Source organism: Ochlerotatus camptorhynchus, unplaced genomic scaffold (genome assembly GCF_037179485.1).
Source record: "Ochlerotatus camptorhynchus isolate MF236.1 unplaced genomic scaffold, CSIRO-AGI_Acam_v1.1 ptg000530l, whole genome shotgun sequence".
Classification (NCBI taxonomy): Eukaryota; Metazoa; Arthropoda; class Insecta; order Diptera; family Culicidae; genus Ochlerotatus; species Ochlerotatus camptorhynchus.
The window spans coordinates 1,612,956-1,632,273 of NW_027041014.1; the positions used below are offsets into that span (position 1 = coordinate 1,612,956).

Sequence of the window (19,318 nt, forward strand, 5' to 3'; positions counted from 1 at the left end):
TCAGGTGGGTTTCAGTGATGACGGCAATGTCGATGTTTCGTTCGTTGAGGAAGTCAACGAACTCGATGTTCTTGTTCTTGAACGAGCAAGCGTTCCAGTTGGCGATCTTGATGGCGTCACGGTCCATAATTGTCAATGAAACGTGATGCAGCAAGAATCTGCTCGGTTCTGGTTCTGCAGGAGCGCTTGATGACGATTGCTTCTGCCATGATGGCTATGAGTTCCTCTGTTGTGGGCAGCTTTTCGTTTTCGTTCCATGGTGGGGCATCATCTCGACGCCACGATAGTCCCGGCAGAGAGGACGAAACCGTTTCTGCATAGGACTGATGGTTTGCATAAGCCGAAGGGATTGGCATCTCAGCAGATGGCGGGACCGATGCAGCAGCAGCAGCAACAGCCAAACGATTGTTGAGCGGAAGTGGCGGAAGAACCGGAATTGGACGCCGTTGGCTAATTGCGTGGCGGAACCTTTTTCCGACCCGGGTGGTTCTACGTGGAGGCTCTTTTGCGGATTTCCATGAATTCCGCACACTTCGGACAAGACTTGCTGGTAGCTCGATGTGTGAATCGGCGTTCTCCATCCTGTCGCATGCTTCAGGTGCGTGCTGTTTGCCACATTCGTTGCAGCGATGAGCCATGTGGCAATTGTTGGTCCCGTGCCCAAACATGAGGCAGTTTGAGCATTGGATGACGTTACGGGGCAAGGTTGGTAGCGTTCCCACTTAACCACGATGTGAAAAAGCGCCCGAATACACTGCAGGTCCTTCAAATACGTTATGTTTCGTTCGAGGTGGACCAAATACAACTGGTCACGGTGTGTACGGGAGGCGTAATATTTGGCACTGAGCAGTGCTGTTTAAATTTGTTGGAGTTTTAGGTGACAGTAACAAGTAATTTGACGGACGAGCACGAGGTCATCGTGTGTTTATAATCATAACTTTTCTCTCAGCCTGTTTTGTATAGAAAATAGTGAAATGAAGGTCGAAAAGTGATGAGTAAAAAGCACAGGGAAAACAATCATGTCATATGAACTCAAATTGGAAATTTAACTGGAAACCAATTTGACTGTGTTGACTAGCACTTTGCTTAAAGTCCCTCACAAATACAAAACAACATCCGTGTTGACTCTAGAATGACTTAAGGGATCCGTTATGAATTCATATTAGTCCACCCAGCGCAATTGAATGCATCATGAGCCACGCAAACGAGGGAGTACAATTTTCCGCATTTTAAACATGTATGTCACGCACTGATTGCGGGCTCTCGTAGTAAGTGGCTGCTGTAAGGAGGTGAGCATTCGTTCGCAAAGGCGGTTTTCCCCGTTGCTCGAATTAGTAAGTGCACTACCGCCTTTCCATTCGTTTGAAATCTCGTTGAAGTTCATGCGTAATTCCTTGCAACTCTGAATAACAACACTAAGAACCGGAATTCAAGAGAGTTTCTCAATGGATGCTTGGGTGATGGAACGCTTGCCTGAGTTCACTATGAGCTAACTACTAAGAGACGCTGAATTATGGTGAAATATCGCACAGGATGGAACCCACCTTTAACTGTGTACCAATGATAAGAGATTTTTTGTTTGTGAAACCTAACTTACCACCAAGCCTCAGATTGACTTATGATTTGTATGAAGAGGCGTTCCCGATGAAAACAAAAAAAAAAACTCATTTCTAGTCTAAATGTGAGATTCCTGATTTTAATGTTCTAATGTTATTCTTACAAACACACTGTGTACTGTTGCCATCGACGTCACCCCGGTCCCATTAAAATTTTGCCAATCAAATTTCAAAATATCAAATACCTATCCTTCACCGAATTCTTCGAAACAATAACCATTTCGGCGTTTATATCGTCGTAAGAAAAAATCCAATTCCTGTCACGTCTCATTTCACTTCTCACCGTTCAAAGCTGCCAATGACCTGCCGCATCGAAGTTGAAATTGACAGCGGGTTGGATCTGAGATTTTTATTTTCCCAAAATGAGCAATAACACTCTGGTTTCAGGCGGATGTGTGGGTGTGTGTGTTTGCGTGTTTTTCGGATCGAGTGAAGTGATTGAAGTCGTCCAATGCCGCCGTCGTCATCATCGAGAGTCATTTCCACCGCAAGCTTATCTCGGACCCGTGAAGCGAAAAAAAAAATCCAAACATAAAGTTTTACGACAACAGCGATGCCTATGTGAGCCAAGAGCAAGTGTCACCCTTATCATTATTGTTCTGGCTCCCCGGGGAGTGTTAAAACTGTTGGTACTTGGTGGCACGTTTTTCAAATGGAGTAGCAGCCGTTGATTGGTTGGGGCGCGTCTAGACGATTTATGTAATCGACCCAGGGGGGCAAGAGGATATGATTGCTTTTTTAAAACTTGAGCCTCCTGGTGACATTCGTCACATTTAATTGGCTGCTGTTTCATTTTTACTGATGCTGTTTGAAATGGATGCCTCTTCAACATTTATCAATTTATGGCACAAATTACAACGTATGGTTCACGTGAAAAATTCTTTCCTTCTCCGGAAATTCTTCTGGTTCACTTTCTTCATGCACATCTTCTTTTCATTCATTTCCGCTCAGCAACATTTTCCTTTAATCTTTTTTTTTTCTGTTTTCTCTCTATCATCTTCTCGTTATCCTTTTCATCTTCTTACGTCTTCTTCACCGCATTTCATCTGGTTCGTCTTCTTCTGTTTCTTCTTCGTCATCTTCTCACTTCCTTTCTTTTTACTTTAGATTCTTCGATACACATTGATTTCCTGCAGAAACTTCAACAACTGCTTTTCCTTGTCATCGTCGTTGCATAACGGCGCTGGTGGAATCAAGACTCTGGCTGTTTCAAACTTTCTGCAGTGCATGATCACGTGACGGACATCCACGACAATTCAACAGCTTTCGCAAACCGGCGGCGTTCTTCCCATAGCAGATGGCATCCTTCTTCGGGATGGCAGCGTTAAGTGGCGGACAGTTGCGTGCTTCGCCGGTGAATCGATCTGCTTCTTCGTTGCCACAAATGCCGGTTTCATAACAGCCCTTCAATCTCTTGGATCCAGGCATGCAGTGATTTGATGCTTTCTATTACTAAAAAGCAACTTTCAGAATCGGACAGGATGATCAATTCGTTCGATATACCCATGTTGAGGGCCGATTTGATAGCAAACCCAAGTAACCAAAAGTTCTGATAAAAGGCTATTTGTGGTTTAAGCAGCTTGGTTGATGATGGTCTTTAGAATTCTAAGCAGCCTCATTTTTAAGTCGTTATAAGAACTTGAAAGTTCCTGTATCATAATTGAAGAGCATTCTAAGCAGCTTCTGGCGGAACTGGAATGGAACTTTTAGAAAATAAATTTAAAAAGGTTTTTGTCCTCTACACCAATTCTATGTTTAAGTTCGCACTTTTATGAAAGTTATTTCTGAAGGCAGGTTTTAATGTGTATTGATTTATCAACATTAGTAGTAGAATTGGAGCTGTTTGAAGAATTAAACCCAGTCCTTCTGCGTGAGAGCCCCAGCACGAACCGCTGCGTCATCTGAGATATATTAAAGTGAGCTGTTGTCCCGCCTACTGTTGGAGTTTTAAGTGCCAGCTGATTGACTTGAATACGAAACACAACACCTTGATGAATTTTATGTTGGTGTTTGCCCGCATGGTATTCAACACATTTGTGGCGCAGTGGTTAGCGTTCGTAGATTGCATGCCGGAATACACTGGTTAGAATCCAGGAAATTACTTTTTAATTATTTTTTTTTATGTTTGGATAGAATGTTGATACACTGCATAAAAATAAAAAATTATGATTTATTCGGGCCACTGATTATTTAATATTTACGTACATTAAATTTTGTTACTAATAAAAACTTGTGCGGATTGCTTCATGTGGCTTGAAAGTTCTGTCAGAACTTTATTTGAACTTTATGTAACTTGAAGGTTCTGTCGGAACTTTATTTGAACTTTACGGAACTTGGAAGTGATTTTAATCTTTGAATGTGGAACTTTTGATTACTTGGGAAGGCCTCCGCCGAAAAAACGCTTAACTGTGTGACGGAAGGCCTATTGCTCTAAGCAGACTGCCACAAAATACCCCTGCACCTATTGCGTTGTCACACTGTGTACCGTCAGTGTAGACTGGGATTGTAATGTTTGTGTAACGAAAAACTGATTTCCATTCACCCCAAACCTAAATTTAATGAATTTAGCATTAGCATAGTCGCTCCTAATGTTGTGTAAAATAGGACTGAGAATTTAAATTTGATATGTTATCTCTTTCATTTCTACGCATTATGACAGTTAGGTTGACCACAGGGCTACTTTAATTCATTTCGCATAAATAGATGTTTTATGGAATAATGGAATCATGAGAAATTATGATTATGATGATATTTTGTATTTGTTAGTAGCAAGAAGAGTTTGTGAAGTTTGTGTTTCACTCAGAAATTTTCCGCAAGCAGCGATCCGAGCATCGCTGATTGTTACTCTTCGAAAGCAAAATTGGCTGGTTTTATGTGAGCAACACATTCCTTATAATCTCTTGTTGTAACCTACCAATACAAAATATCATTTCAGGACTGCTAAATCAATTTTTCTGACAAATAAACAAATCTCTCGAAAAACACGAGTAAATGAAAATTGAAACATGTTACTTTTCTTATTAAATTTCAATTTTCAAAATATACCGTAATGACTCGAAATCCAGATACTCAGCCCATAAATTCGAATAATTTTAAAAGTTACCATGCTTCCTATGCTGAAAAAAGCACATTAACGTGTTTTAGCATCGATCTGGATCACACTTATAAAAAAATCGTCAATTTTTTTCACGACACATCATCAATTGAATTTTTTTTTACGGATAGTGGTAGAACAAAGTCTGGCGGTACTTTTGCAAGAAGTGTACTTGCTAGTGAGCACTCATCAGAATCAAAATTATTAACGGTGAAGCTGGAATTCCTAGTGGATAAAAAGTGATGATGGAGTCCTATTCATTCCGGATGTTGCTGATTAGCGGATCCTCCAGTTCATAACAACTAAGGGGGTTATAAGGAAAGGGGTCTAAGTGATTTTGATAGATTCTCTTCATCGATTTTCCCTTTCGTTCATAATTTAGCTGCAAATAAATTCCTTGATTATTATCTTCTGGACGCTAGATGAGAACCTCCTTTATCAAACTATGTGGCAGAAATAGCGTAAAATCTGTTTATAAAGCTGTGGCTATCAAAAGAGAAAGTCTTTGAAGAGAATCGATCAAAGTCACTTACAACCCTTTCCTTCGAATCACCTCAATTGGAACCGACACTGAAAAAAGTTTTCACTTAGTTTCTATTAGGAACGCACATAGTATTTTTCCAAAAACAAAAACAATGATTGTTATCTGAATATCACATAGCATTAGAAATTCTATATGAGAAATCATACAGATTTCATTGGACACATAACGTTCATGTAATTTAGTGGTGCAATTTCCAATTATGGGATCACATGAAAGTTATGTGAAATTCACATGGATATTTTCCACTGGTTATGTGATTTATCTTATGAGTGTAGTTTATCAATAATTTTTGCAGAAAAGTGAGTATGTGTCAGTCAGCTTTTCATTGAAAATGCTTGCTTTGTTGTAAATGAAATAGTTTTTCGTCACTACTATTTCCGAAAGGTTTTACAGTGGATCTCAAATTATAATACTTTGTATCTTTCGTATGCTCTTTTTTAGGATCATTCTTACTTTTTCGAAGATTTCCTTTTGTTCATCACTTAATTTCTTTCGCTGTACCATCAGTTAAAACTGTATTTTGAGCTTTATCTCTATACATTCTTAGGTGTTTCTTAGAAGATTATCATGTTGGTGTACGCTGATTCAAAAAGGAAATAGTATTAACATTGAGCTGTCCATAATTGAGCGTTGTTGAACATGTGGTACTTGCACAACATTTCATGTGAGTACCAAAGTAACCATATAATCACAACATAACTTTTAATGTAAGTTCAGAGTGAGAAAATGTAACTAAGATATGGTTAGCTGGGTATTCAGATGACTACCCAGGTAACAATTTGATGCTTAACAAGTGTTGATTAATCGATTTCAATTCAGCCTTAGATTGAATAAATGCTGTACATAGACCACGTTAACCTTTGTCCAGCTTTTAAACATCTAAATCTGGAGATTTTAATCAGCCGGAAGCTTAACAGTAATATACATTATGAGCTTTTTAAGGCATTGAATAACAGTCTTTTCCAACCCTTGTTCAGCCTTCTACTTTTATTTCAAAAATAATAATGGAAGACCGCTTCATATCTTATGCATTTATATGGAACTGCTTTAACTTGTTGCTGACTAATTGGATTAACATATTTATATTGTTAATATAAGTCTAAACATTACCTTTGCATTTCAGGATTCAAACCAGCAGTCGCTGATTCATAGGCGTCAATCATACCTACAGGGCCATTCAGGCATATGTGTGGTAAAAGGTATGATCATTAACTTGAAGCACGTCAAATTTAAGTTGAATAACAGCATCCGGAAGAGTTTCATACAGCAATGCAGAATTGTACCTAAGCAGTTAAACATTCCTCTCATTTTCAAGTGCACTTAACACAATGTGGACACAAGCAGGCATGGAAAATCATTTACATCCATTTCATGCATTTATATACATTCATTTTCCTCTATCTTTTTACATCGACAGAATTCCGTAAAATGATGTTTGTGGCTTTTGTAGAGTTTTATATTAGCTCAAATTGTTGTCAAAGACTCAAATCTATACCTCTCATGCATGACAAATTAGAGCGGACAGAACTTGTTATTATTTTTCAGAGAATGAACTTTACATTCACTGAAAAACAATGATGGGTTCTGTTTGCACTGGTTAATCATGCATAAGAGATGCAGATTTCAATTATTTGCAAAAGTTGTAGCTAATATTAAAACCTACAAGAGCTTCATACACCATTCTACGTAATTTGGTTGATGTAATAAGTTAGAGGAAAACAAATCGCGTGCTTGTGTCCAGGCATGGCAAATCACTTGTATTCATTTCGTGCATTCATGTACATTCACATGAATGCACGAAATGAATGTAACTGATTTACCATGCCTGGACACAAACACGCGATTTGTTTTGATGGTCATTTGGATGCTATTTAAGTGCCATAATTGAGTAATATTGTTGGTATGCGGTCTGAAAATTCAGTGCAATATAAAGTGGCGAACAGTCAAAACACAGAAGTACAAATGTTAAAACTTCCGACGTCCTCGCAGACCACTTCTACCTGTATCTATTCTTAAAAATCTTCTTTTCCTTGTCTTTCCTTGTGAATTTAGTAGAACCACAGACACATCTGTGGTAGAACTAAAATGCCGGACATGCAACGAGTGACACAGACACTGACGACATTTAACAAATCAAGCTATCAAAATATGTGTAACTCATTGCTGATTTGTGGAGTTGTGTTAAGCTTATATAAAGCTTGTTCAATCTTTGGATCAGGTTGGATTATTGGGATACAATTCGCTTCATGCACTACTAATCAACTATATATTCAGCCTGATTGTAGTGGATCTTGCCGAGTTTGGTGGCCAACGACTATACCGGCGAACGGAACAGAAGACAAATCGGTGGTCTGGGTGTAATAGACACTTTTCGGGCAGTCGATGAAAAAATGCGTGTGGTTTGCTTGATGTACTTTTCAATTCTGATTTTTATTTATTCTCTCTCCGTATATGTCGTGTTAGGTAAGTATTCGTGTGCGTGTTTCATATTTCATTTCAGCGTTCGTGTACCAAGGTAAGGCAAATACAAAGGTAAGGTAAGTATAACAGTTTTGTTGTAATAGAGTACAGTGGGCTCAACGGATTTACAAGCTAATTCAAATGTTCAACTGTGTTTAATTTCAAATGCAAAGAATTCTAATTACATGATCAAGTGAGTATCAAGATCCGCAACATCTCGGCCCCCGTTGAAGCGCAGCATTCAACCGACAGAAGATGAGGAAGGTTCATCGGTCAGCAGGGTTGAATCAGTCGACCCTGCTGCTGTGTTACCTGGGATGTCATCAATCGGTAGCAGACACAGCTCTGTTGTTGCACGACGACGAATTCCGGCTTGAGTGCGGACATCCACTACCCGTATTATGTTGTCCTTGTTTGGGTAGACTGCTACAACGCGTCCGACAGGCCAATGTTTGGGTGGAGCGTTGTCGGTCTTCAACACAACCATAGCACCGACCCCGAAGTCGGTAGGGATCTTCCTCCACTTAGCTGGACGCTGATGCAGCAGGCCGATGTACTCTTTAGACCAGCGCTTCCACAAGTCGTTCATGGCTCGCTGTGTCGTCTGGAAGTGGGAAAGTCGATTAAGGGGAATGCTTGAGTAGTCTGGCTCGGGAAGCCAGACGGCTGGTTCACCCAGCAGGAAATGTGCAGGTGTGAGCACGGAGAGGTTTTCAGGATGATTGGAAAGTGGAGTTAAAGGACGGGAATTCATGATGCTTTCCGCCTGAGCGACAGCCGTGCGAAAATCGTCAAAGTGGTAAGGTGATGAGCCGATGATCCTGACGAGATGGTGATTGAAGCTCTTCACCGCAGCTTCCCACAGCCCACCACAATGCGGTGCTCTAGGGGGAATAAACTGGAACTCGATACCTTTTTACAGGCACTCGTTAGCCCATTCGTTGGACTTCAGCTGCTGGACGAGTTGCTATCGCATCTCCTTTATCTCGCGAAACGCGCCGACGAACGAGGTGCTGTTGTCGCAGTGTATAACGCGAACGCGACCGACGCGACTCACAAAGCGCCTCAACGAATTGACGCACGCAGCAGCTGGCATCCCGGCGACGATGTCCAGCACAACGGCTTTGACGGCGAAGCACACGTACACTGCGACCTAGACTTTGACCGAAGCGCCCCTTCCCGCAAGTTGACGAACGAGAAACGGCCCGCAGTAATCCAGCCCCGTGTGTTCGAAAACTTTAGATAGTGTAATGCGCGCAGCAGGTAATGGCGCCATATATTGATTGCTTGCTTTCGGACGACAACGGAAACACGTCACGCAACGATGGACTGTCCTTCGAGCGAGGTCTCTACCACGGATCGGTCAGAAACGCTGCTTGATGGTTGCGAGCAGTTGTGTTGGTCCAGCAAGCAGAGTTTGATGATGAATTGATCTGGCAATCAACTTTGAGAGATGATGATCGGCAGGTAACAGGATCGGAAAGCGACTGTCGAAGGTGCCAGGTGATTGCGCTAGGCGGCCGTTCAAACGAAGAAGCCCTGCGTCATCGATCCACACGTCAATGTCCTTGAGCGGAGACTTGAAGTCTGCTTTTCGCAGAGCCAGAGACTCTTGGACGTGGTTATGTAAATATCGCAATTCCTGATGGAAGGTTGCTCCTTGTGCAACTCGAATGAAAGATTTGAGGGCATTGTTGTACTCGACCGGTGTGATTCGCCCGAAAGTTCGAGCATGGCTCGGCAATTGGCAGTTCTTCGCGAAACAAAGGCAGTACGAAGCAACCTTAAGAAGATGAGACAGTTGCGAAAAGTCCTGGATGAGCGAATCGTCGAACATGACAAAAAAGAGTGCGACCATCGGCCGCTGCTCGACAATTTGTTGTTGGATGTCGGTCGAGGTTAATGGTACTATTGGATCTGGCCAGGCTTCTGGTCCTGAGAGCAGGTATGGTGGCCCATGCCACCAAAGTGCATCATCGCTGATGTCTTCGGGATGAACTCCGCGAGAAATTCGATCGGAAGGGTTTTGCAGCGTTGAAACGTGCCGCCATTGAGAGCCTTCTGTGGTTTTGAGGACCTCTGCTATTCGATTGGATACGAATATTTTCCACGCGGACGGCGGGGAATTAATCCAGTGCAAAACGATCGTCGAGTCCGACCAGAAGGTGATTTTGGCGTTAAACTTAGTGGTTTTACGGATGCTGTCAGCCAACTGACTTCCCAGAACAGCTGCACAGAGTTCCAAGCGTGGCGTGGAATAGCCACTGATTGGAGCGACCCGGGATTTCGCTATGAGGAGATTGCTTGTTCGCGTGGCAGTCGGCCCTTGCGATACTACGTAGATACATGCTCCGTATCCTTTCGAAGAAGCGTCGACACAGCAGTGCAGCTCGTACCTTACTGCATCATCTCTGAATATCCATCGTGGTATACGAAGATCTCGGATGACACCAACCGATTCTCGAAAGGACAGCCACCAAGATTGAAGAGTCTCCGGAAGTCCATCGCCCCAATTCAGTTGCTCCTGCCATAGCCACTGAACGAACATCTTCGCACTGGCGACTACTGGACCGATGAGACCCAAAGGTTCGAAAAGCTGCGACATCTCCGACAGGACAATGCGTTTTGTAACTCGTTGTAGTGTGGAAGATCAGGAACTTTGAACGCAAAATCGTCGTTTTCCGGGGACCATAAGAGACCAAGTGTTTTGATGGATGAGGTGCGATCAAGCTCTAGAGACGGTTGATTCTCCTTGAGGTCGTCTGGAAAGTGTTCAAGGATACTAGGATGGTTCGCGCTCCAATTGCGCAGATTGAAACCACCTCTCTTTAGGAGGCCGTCCAGTTGGGTGCTTGTGTCGACTAGTGTTTCGATGCTGTCGGCTCCGGTCAAGACATCGTCAACATAAAAGTCCTTCTTGACAATGGAGGCAGCCAGTGGAAAGTCATGCCCTTCATCGTCAGCTAACTGATTTACGACCCGGGTTGCCAGATATGGAGCACAAGATGTGCCGTAGGTGACGGTGTTCAAACAGTAGGTTTTCAGTGGCTCTGACTCCTTTCTGCGCCAAGCAACTTGCTGTAGTAGTCGATCGTCCGGATGAACCAAAGCCTGACGATACATTTTCTCCACGTCTGCTTTCATGACAAATCGGTGGAAACGAGAGTTGATGACGATGCACAACATTGAAGGCTGAACTGTTGGTCCTGTTAACAGAAGGTCGTTCAAGGAGAGCTGATTGCTGCTTTTGGCCGAGCCATCGAACACGACTCTTATCTTGGTTGTAGACGAATCGGGACCCGGGTTTCGGCACCAAATAATGTAGTGGATCTTGCCGAGTTTGGTGGCCAACGACTATACCGGCGAACGGAACAGAAGACAAATCGGTGGTCTGGGTGTAATAGACACTTTTCGGGCAGTCGATGAAAAAATGCGTCTGGTTTGCTTGATGTACTTTTCAATTCTGATTTTCATTTATTCTCTCTCCGTATATGTCGTGTTAGGTAAGTATTCGTGTGCGTAAGGTAAGTACAACAGTTTTGTTGTAATAGAGTACAGTGGGCTCAACGGATTTACAAGCTAATTCAAATGTTCAACTGTGTTTAATTTCAAATGCAAAGAATTCTAATTACATGATCAAGTGAGTATCAAGATCCGCAACACTGATGTTAATCAGTTTTGTACACCTTAAATCAACCAATAATCTTCTGTTCTCAATAAGCTTCTGTTCTTAATGTTCAGCTTGTATTGTTACTTGGGTATTACTTTAAAAAACTAATCCTAGTTGTATCTCTTTTTCGTTTGCATGTAACACTGTTTGATATTACTAACCGCTTTGAGCCTTCATTCCGGGTGATGAGCGAATCTGAAGAAGAAGAAGATTACCATGAACTCATTCACGGAACGAGTGTATTGTTGATGGACCTGGACCTGGATTCAAGATTGGTTTCTGGAATGATAAGTATCACGAGTAATCGTGCTCGCCTTTTGGTCACTACATTTTGTTTCAGGAAGTGTTTCGGATGTTTACTGGCACAAAAAGACTTATATCCTTCTCTTGAAAGGATGTTACGCACGTTGGAAATGTTGGAATCGTATTTCTTTGCCAAAAACACCTGGGTTACTTTTCACGTACCTCAACACCTTGGTCCTCAGCTCTTTGTCCCTAGTGCAACTTTTATGATAGATGCGCTGTGCTCTATCCACACTCAGAATATCCTTGTAACGTTTGATTACAAGACTCACCGATGACTGTGGGAATTTTAACACTTTTGATATTTTTGAGGCAGACCACGAGGGGTCTCTAGATGTTTGTGCACAATTAATTTTCTTTTCTCAAGTTCCATGATCTGTAATTTCGGAATGGTCGATAAATCGAGAAAAACTTTTCACCAATTTCTTCGTCAATGAAACATCAACAAATGCCTGGCAAACGTTTTTTGTTCCAACCACCCACGGTGTATTAAACCGTGCGTCCAGATTTACTTTGAATCGAGCTTTATATACATTGAAATACATATATAGAAGGGAAGGGACGGTCCAACAGGGCACCCGATTGAAGCGATTTGGACGGGGAGAGTGGGAATGCTAACTCCCTGTTGATAACACTTCGTGGATAAAGGGCGGGCTCTTCTCCCGACTCATTGGGGCATCTTCCTGTTTGGGGGCTTGTCTTTTTTAACCAATTGGCTGATCAAGTTGCTGGAAGGAGATTCTTTATTGTTCCGTAGATGCGTAAAGGCGACTTTGCCTATCGATCTACCCACCCTAGTAGCACGCTTGTCACAAATCAATTGTAGAAACTTATTTACGACTTATTTCACTCATAAACAATTTGCTGTAACTTATTGTGATAAAAGTGTGCTACTCGGGCAATCCGTTTTTGGCCCTTCATACAGCGACATGTTGAGGACAATCAGAGGTTATAAGGCTTGATGATGAGAACCCACTACTGTCGGACACTGTTTCCGTGCTACAATGGGTGGTAAATCACTATCATCATCATCTATCATCGATCTGGATCACACCTATAAGTTATCTCTTAAAGTAGACGTAATATTTAATTATAATTTAAAGGTCCCGGTTTACCGACCATTCAGTATTGGGTGCATTACGGTAATTCAGCATTATGAAGAAAATATCCTCCAAGATCGATGTTTTACTAAAGATCGCCCAATGCTAGTGTAGACAACCGAAGCACGATTGAACCGGTTTGAAAGTAATTCCTGTACAATGGGACGCTCTGTATCCGGGGGATCTCCAGCTTTCACCTGCCGTCTCACGTCTCACCAAATACGTGGTTTGAGTTCATGCCACCTTCGGTTGGTGAAACGCGTCCGCTCAGCGATGCTCGGGCGTCGTTGATCAACCATCATAGGTCGGTTGCTCGCTGTTGTGGAAGGTCAACATTTCTAAAGCCTGAAGAAGCAGGAGATCAAACGGTAAGGATAGTCTCTCACAAAAGTTTTCTCTGAAATTTGAGAACGAAATAATCATTTCGATTATTAAAAAAAAATCTTGGAAATGAAATCTCAAACATCGGTATTCAGAAGAACCTTATCTGTATTCCGGGACAAAGTTTGAATTTGTTTTACAAATACTGATAAATCGGTGTATCTGACAACACTGACGAGGGCATTCTGAAATTCTGGACATATACAGAAGCGGAATTACTGAAGGAATTCTCGCGTAGCTTGTCAAGTTACATTTGCCAAAAATCGAGCTAATTGATAAAAGCGATACTCATACTCATGCTAGAGATGGGCGATCCGCTCCCGAGCTGTTCGATAGACCCGATTCTCTAAAGTGAGCTGATGACCCGTGGTTCATTTTTTAGGAACCGCATCTCATCAGCTCACAGATATCACAAGTCTAATAACTCATAGTGGAACTTTTCAAAAAAGGACTCATTACTCCACTTACGGATTGAACAGTCACCGCGTAATACAACATGTGCCTACTGATCGACAGTACCAACAGTAAAAGCAAACTTCCAAGCGGCTGTTTGGGAGAGAGAGAAATATTTACATGCGCTACACGATCTTAATTTTCTACTGGTATTATCGTAGATGTTATTCCTCCAGCATATTGGCTCTCACCTCTCCTCCCATCATTCTTTGGGAGAGCGGAAGATCCGCACAAAAGCAAATAACCGAAAAGCAAAATTCAGCTCTCCAGTTTACTTATCAACTCAGCTCCGGATCCGAATCATCGACTCGAATGATTCACTGGGAGCTGTTTTGGATGACAACTCTCGGACCCGTCCAGTTCTTCGGATCTTTTTTTCTCTCTCTCGATTTTTCACGATTCAGCTCCGGATCCGGATCCGGATCTGAGCTGATGATCTGGAGCTGATGCCGAGGATAGTGAAAGAAATTCTGCTTGAGAATTAAAGCTGGGCTTAGACATGGCAAGTCAATTGATCAACTCAGTTGAATTCAACTGACTTGAACGCGAATTGAACGTGTAAACCATGCCATTCAACTGACTTGATCAACTCACTTGAATTGAAAAAAGTTGAACTAGGCTCAACTTTTCAAGCCAATTGAATTCAACTGAGTTGATCATTTGACTTTCCTAGTCTAAATCCAGCTTAACATCAGAAATAAAATTTTAATGTAGACTGGATTGCATAGCTTGAGAAAAGGGTGTAGCTCTCTCGCATACATTTTTTGTTTACTGCTTTGTTGTTGGCATATTTGGCTTGCATTTTGGTTTACGCGATGGTTGATCAGCTGTTGCGTTAGTAGCGTTTTCCATTGAAAATTAAAGCCATGTTGTAAGGTACGGATTTATTGGTTTAGACTACTTTTACGAGTTTATGCAGTTTTGTGTCATAATTTCTATAATTTCAATGTGAGCTGAAGAGCTGTTCAAAACAATCGACTCCCTCTAGTGTGCTGAATGGGTTTTATCCACTCAACCAGATGAGCTGTTTTACCCACCTCTAACTCATGCTCACAACCGATTGACCGTCTTTCATTGCATGCGATGTTAAAACACGCAATCAAACTTACTCTCATTTATTTAAGATAATCTTAGGTAAATATTGGTTCAATGTAAAATTAGGAATGCTGGGTGCTTGAATGTAACTTCGGACCAGTGTTGGCAAAATAATAAATCAAATGATATTCTTCCGCTCTCACACGCCGTCAATATCACACTTGATATACATAGTTTTCTCAGAAAGAGAAAGTTTAGTTTTCTACCTCTCTTTACTCTTCACCGATGGCAGACACGAAGCTACTGCTGCGGCAGTTTCGGGTCTCGTTTGGATGTAAAGTAAAAATCATCTAATCTAATCTAATCGAACACCAGCACAGCCAGTTGTTGAAAGCATCCTGGAAAATAATATACATAGGGGAAATGGCTCTAATGTTGGCCTATGGATCTAAGATTGGGCCCATCGCTAAAAATCTGCTATTTATCAATTGTATCTAGATGAACGTGTCCTTGGGACGGTACTAATGGATATTTTTGGTTGCTATTGAAAATTTAGTCGATTGCTAAATTTATGTATGGGTCCATATTAGGGACACTTAGGTCGACATTACATACATTTCCCCTACCTACATAATTTCAAGAGCCACGACCGAGGTTCACCCATGCAAACCAACAATTTCATCGGGACGGGGAAAGTTTCCCCTACCCGGTGATGTTGATGGTTTGCAATGGTGTCATATGGGTGACGAGAAAAGGGCATAAGAAGGTTTGTTCACAAAAAGCTTGTTTGCCCTTTTCATATGTTGTTCTTGATTTTTCTTGTCTATTTAATATATGTTTCACATCGAAGATGCGTCACACACATCAAAACGGTCAGGCCAACTGTGCAGCATTTAAGGGGAAAGATGATTTAAAAAACATCGGGCCTGTTTGAATCGCAGATTTAAACACGGTGCTTCAGAATCCAATCAATGAATGAAACCTGGACATCTCGTAGCGGACGTTCCGTTTTTGGTAATTATATGATTGGTTGGTCGTTGGAAGCGTCAAAGCTAGAAAGGTTAAGTGATGCTCCATTTTCTTCTGACGATTGGGGCATGAGCACTAACTCTTGTCCTAGCCTTTTTATGACTTATGGTTATAGCGCCATTACTCGCTTTCTGAAAAGAGAAGAGGGAAAGGAAAAGAAGAAGGACAAAGGGAAAAGGATTATGTGAAATCTATTAAAGGGTGATACGGTCAAAATTTGGTCAAGGGAAAACGCGTGTAAATCGGTGAAATCGTTTATTTAAAAAATCCAATTAAATTTCTTTTTCAAGTTCAATTAGTTCAAAATTCAGGAAAATATTCAGTTAGGCTTCCGCTTTTCCAAATCCGAATTGCCGGGCCTTACGCTTGACCCCTGCCATCAGATTTTGTACAGCCACCTTGTCCACCTTCTTCGCCGCAGAAAGCCAGTTTGCCTTGAACTGCTGCTCGTCCATAGCAGTTTTTTTGGTCTTCTTTAGGTTCCGCTTGACAATAGCCCAGTATTTCTCAATTGGGCGGAGCTCTGGCGTGTTGGGAGGGTTCTTGTCCTTGGGAACCACCTGCACGTTGTTGGCGGCGTACCACTCCATGGCCTTTTTACCGTAATGGCAAGATGCCAAATCCGGCCAAAACAGTACGGAACAACCGTGTTTCTTCAGGAAAGGCAGCAGACGTTTATTCAAACACTCTTTCACGTAAGTTTCTTGGTTGACAGTCCCAGAAGCTATGAAAATGCTGCTTTTCAAGCCACAGGTACAGATGGCTTGCCAAACCAGATATTTCTTTGCGAACTTTGACAGTTTCATGTGCTTGAAAACATCTGCTACCTTTCCCCTTCCTTTTGCCGTATAAAATTCCTGTCCCGGAAGCTGCTTGTAGTCGGCTTTGACGTAGGTTTCGTCGTCCATTACCACGCAGTCAAACTTCGTCAGCATCGTCGTGTACAGCCTCCGGGATCGCGCTTTGGCCGTCGTATTTTGTTTATCATCGCGATTTGGAGTCACTACCTTCTTGTAAGTCGATAGTCCGGCTAGTTTTTTGGCTCGATGCACGGTTGTAGACGATACACCCAGCTTATTTGCGGCATCTCGGAGAGAGAGGTTAGGGTTTCGCTTGAAACTACCGGCAACTCTCTTTGTCGTCTCAGCGGCTTCCGGTTTTCGATTTCCCCCCGATCCAGACTTCCTGGCTGTCGACAAACGTTCCCCAAACACTTAAATTACATTTGTAACGGTTGATTTGGCAACTTTTAGCGATTTTGCCAACTTTGCGTGCGAGTAGCTCGGATTTTCGCGATGCGTGAGCAAAATTTTGATAAGCTGCTCTTCTTGCTTGGACGGCATTTTGACAACTGAAGAGTGAATTCCAAAATCAAAATAGGAGCAACATTCTACACACACACACCTTCAAAATGAGGGGTGTTCAGGTTTTTTAAATGCAAAATTGAAAGAAATACGTCAAGTTGATATTGACCAAATTTTGACCGTATCACCCTTTAACACAATGTAGACACAAGCAGGCATGGCAAATCATTTACATTCATTTCATGCATTTATATACCATTTTCCTCTATCTTTTTACATCGACAGAATTCCGTAAAATGATGTTTGTGGCTTTTGTAGAGTTTTATTTTAGCTCAAACTGTTGTCAATGACTCAAATCTATACCTCTCATGCATGACAAATTAGAGCGGACAGAACTTGTTATTATTTTTCAGGGAATGAACTTTACATTCACTGAAAAACAATGATGGGTTCTGTTCGCACTGGTTAATCATGCATAAGAGATGCAGATTTCAATTGTTTGCAAAAGTTGTAGCTAATATTAAAACCTACAACAGCTTCATACACCATTCTACGTAATTTGGTTGATGTAATAAGTTAGAGGCAAACAAATCGCGTGCTTGTGTCCAGGCATGGCAAATCACTTGTATTCATTTCGTGCATTCATGTACATTCACATGAATGCACGAAATGAATGTAACTGATTTACCATGCCTGGACACAAGCACGCGATTTGTTTTGATGGTCATTTGGATGCTATTTTAGTGCCATAATTGAGTAATATTGTTGGAATGCGGTCTGAAATTTCAGTGCAATATAAAGTGGCGAACAGTCAAAACACAGAAGTACAAATGTTAAAACTTCCGACGTCCTCGCAGACCACTTCTACCTGAATCTATTCTTAAAAATCTTCTTTTCCTTGTCTCTACTGCTGCCACTGCCTGTAATTAGAAAGGTAGGCAGTGAATTTAGTAGAACTAAAATGCCGGACATGCAACGAGTGACACAGACACTGACGACATTTAACAAATCAAGCTATCAAAATATGTGTAACTCATTGCTGATTTGTGGAGTTGTGTTAAGCTTATATAAGGCTTGTTCAATCTTTGGATCAGCTAACCTATTGAGGTTGGATTATTGGGATACAATTCGCTTCATGCACTACTAATCAACTATATATTCAGCCTGATGTTAATCAGCTTTGTACACCTTAAATCAACCAATAATCAGCTTCTGTTCTTAATGTTCAGCTTGTATTGTTACTTGGGTATTACTTTAAAAAACTAATCCTAGTTGTATCTCTTTTTCGTTTGCATGTAACACTGTTTGATATTACTAACCGCTTTGAGCCTTCATTCCGGGTGATGAGCGAATCTGAAGAAGAAGAAGATTACCATGAACTCATTCACGGAACGAGTGTATTGTTGATAGACCTGGACCTGGATTCAAGATTGGTTTCTGTAATGATAAGTATCACGAGTAATCGTGCTCGCTTTTTGGTCACTACATTTTGTTTCAGGAAGCGATTCGGATGTTTACTGGCACAAAAAGACTTATATCCTTCTCTTGAAAGGATTTTACGCACGGTGGAAAAGTTGGAATCGTATTTCTTTGCCAAATCACGTATGGAGACACCTGGGTTGCTTTTCACGTACCTCAACACCTTGCTCCTCAGCTCTTTGTCCCTAGTGCGACTTTTATGATAGATGCGCTGTGCTCTATCCACACTCAGAATATCCTTGTAACGTTTGATTACAAGACTCACCGATGACTGTGGGAATTTTAACACTTTTGATATTTTTGAGGCAGACCACGAGGGGTTCTCTAGATGTTTGTGCACAATTAATATTCTTTTCTCAAGTTCCACGATCCGTAATTTCGGGATGGGTCGATAAATCGAGAAAAACTTTTCACCAATTTCTTCGTCAATGAAACATCAACAAATGTCTGTCAAACGTTTTTGGTGTATTAAACCGTGCGTCCAGATTTACTTTGAATCGAGCTTTATATACATTGAAATACATATATAGAAGGGAAGGGACGGTCCAACAGTTCACCCGATTGAAGCGATTTGGACGGGGAGAGTGGGAATGCCAACTCTCTGTTGATAACACTTCGTGGATAAAGGGCGGGCTCTTCTCCCCACTCATTGGGGCATCTTCCTGTTTAAGGGCTTGTCTTTTTGACCAATTGGCTGATCAAGTTGCTGGAAGGAGATTCTTTGTTGTTCCGTAGATGCGTATAGGCGACTTTGCCTATTGATCTACTCAATCCGTTTTTGGCCCTTCATACAGCGACATGTTGAGGACAATCAGAGGTTATAAGGCTTGATCAAGACAAACAGAGAAGA

The 19,318-nt window shown here is 41.7% G+C and overlaps 2 protein-coding genes across 2 annotated transcripts in view; one reads left to right on the forward strand and one right to left on the reverse strand.

Annotated features, from left to right (window-relative positions):
• LOC135713067 (5-hydroxytryptamine receptor-like) overlaps positions 1–19,318 on the forward strand; it is a 545,162-nt gene that overhangs the window by 60,568 nt on the left and 465,276 nt on the right. The gene's annotated exons all lie outside the window — the stretch shown is intronic.
• LOC135713024 (uncharacterized) lies at positions 9,078–10,262 on the reverse strand. The gene has a single exon (XM_065236101.1). The coding sequence runs from the start codon at positions 10,260–10,262 to the stop codon at positions 9,078–9,080; it is 1,185 nt and encodes a 394-aa protein (XP_065092173.1).